Source organism: Helianthus annuus, chromosome 16 (assembly GCF_002127325.2).
Source record: "Helianthus annuus cultivar XRQ/B chromosome 16, HanXRQr2.0-SUNRISE, whole genome shotgun sequence".
Taxonomy (NCBI): domain Eukaryota; kingdom Viridiplantae; phylum Streptophyta; class Magnoliopsida; order Asterales; family Asteraceae; genus Helianthus; species Helianthus annuus.
The window spans coordinates 153,559,509-153,561,508 of NC_035448.2; the positions used below are offsets into that span (position 1 = coordinate 153,559,509).

The 2,000-nt window shown below is 34.3% G+C and overlaps 1 protein-coding gene across 1 annotated transcript; it reads left to right on the top strand.

Annotated features, from left to right (window-relative positions):
• Positions 1-675: 675 nt before the first annotated feature.
• LOC110944423 lies at positions 676-1,041 on the top strand. Its single transcript, XM_022186088.1, has one exon. It carries the CDS (start codon positions 676-678, stop codon positions 1,039-1,041), a length of 366 nt encoding a protein of 121 aa, XP_022041780.1.
• The last annotated feature ends 959 nt before the right edge of the window (positions 1,042-2,000 follow it).

Here is a 2,000-nt window from a genome sequence, read left to right on the forward strand (position 1 = left end):
ACCTTGTATGATAATTTTGATTTTGTAAGATAATTTTGTTAAGTATATAATTACTCTACAAATCATTTTGTAGAGTAATTTTGAATTGTATGTTGTTTGATAAACTTACAGAGTAATTTTAATGCATTTATAGAGTAATTTTGATACACTTGTAAAGTAATTTTGATAATTACCCTACAAGATCAAAATTACTCTACAAGATCATTTTTAGAGTTATTATGATAATTATCCAATGAGCAAATAATTACGAAAATGTCACCGCATTTTTTTTTTTTTTTTTTTTTTGCTTTTTCATGCTTTTCGTACCTTTTATACGATAAGGCACTTTGTACGTGAACTTAATCCTATGTTATATATGTTTTTTTTTCTAGGGGGAATTGTTTGTAGTAACGAAGAGCAACCAAAACCAATATAACTAACTAAACTAAGTGATACACAATCACATATTCACATGCATAATTGTTTTGACAAAGTGTTCGGTATAAAAGCTGTATATTAATTAAAGCAAAAGACTTATATAATATTGCACATGATTGCACACATAATGTCGATATATGATGCTGTGCCTTCTACGATTCAATTTCGTTGCTTTCACACATCAATCACATTCCTCAATTCTCCAATGTATACAAATTTCATTCACCTGCCATCATTTTATCTTCAAAAAACACCATGATGGCTGAAGAATTTGACGAATCTGAAGTTACTTTTGTAGAGTTTGAAGCACAAAACACACAAGAAAATCACACCGAATGGCAACATTACAAGTTAAAGAAGAAAAGCAAGAAGAAAACGAAAAAGCATTCGACTCCAATCAGTATTCCTAAAGGGATATCTTGTGTCGGATATGTAGAGTCGGATTTATTTGAAGATGATTATGAATATGAGAGAATAGTGCCGCCGCATGTAATATTGGCGCGAAGAGTTGCAAGAAAAGTAGCATATTCAATTTGTGCAGGATGTGGAAAGACTTCAAAAGGAAGGGAACTGATACACGTGAGGGATTTGATCTTTAGGCTCATGGGTTATCTTGAAAGTTGATAAGCAGGTTTTCGGTTCATCTATTTATAATAACCTTGCAAGTGGATTTAGTGTCATTATAAACAAGATTCAAAATCAGTTATTATGATTATTAATTTCTTATTTAAATGAGAGTTTGAAGCCTACATTATGGATTTGTTCTCTATATTCATGCAAGGTACAGGTGGTGGTGTGTCTTAAAAAAATGATTTGTGCTCTATTAATTTGTGTATGATATTGGCGAGTTTGGTTAGACGCTTATAAAGTATACGATGTATAATTGTATGCATATGATGCAAGCCTTCTATGATATGATATGTAATAATGGACCCTTACCCTACATGCATGTGTTATAGAAAAAAGTTGCTACATAAAAAAAAAAACATATATTTTATTGATATGAATTCAAAAGAGATCCTGTTGATACATGATTTGTGGACGCAACTCGGCTCGACGTGATTCGGATTAAGTCACAACATTCCTCCGTTGTGCACTAAAACAAGCATTGGGCTGAAACATATTATTGGGCTAAAAGAATCTCGGCGAAACAAGACTTGGGCCTAACCGGTTTGGGCCAAAGCCCATGACGACGAATCAAAGGGGATGTCGACGAAACAAGCCTGTTTCGTCGACCTTGATACTGTTTCGTCATCCTCCTTTCTGTTTCGTCGACAATCGTCCGTTTCGCCATGACTTGTTTCGCCATGTCCTGTTTCGTCAATGCTGTGTTGCTGAGGGTCTATAAATAGACTGAAGACAGAACGAACAAGTATGAGTGAGGACACAAGTGATAACCAGAGAGTTTACAGAGAATATTTGTAAACATTGTGCTGTAACTGATTTTCAAGTTTTAATACAGTGGTGTTAATCTTTGAATCTTCGTGTCTTGTATATTGTGTTTCCTTATCTCTATCTCCGTTTGCATCTCCGGTTGGATTCCGCACAACCGGGTGTGTTTGACAACCAGGATTAGGCGACTA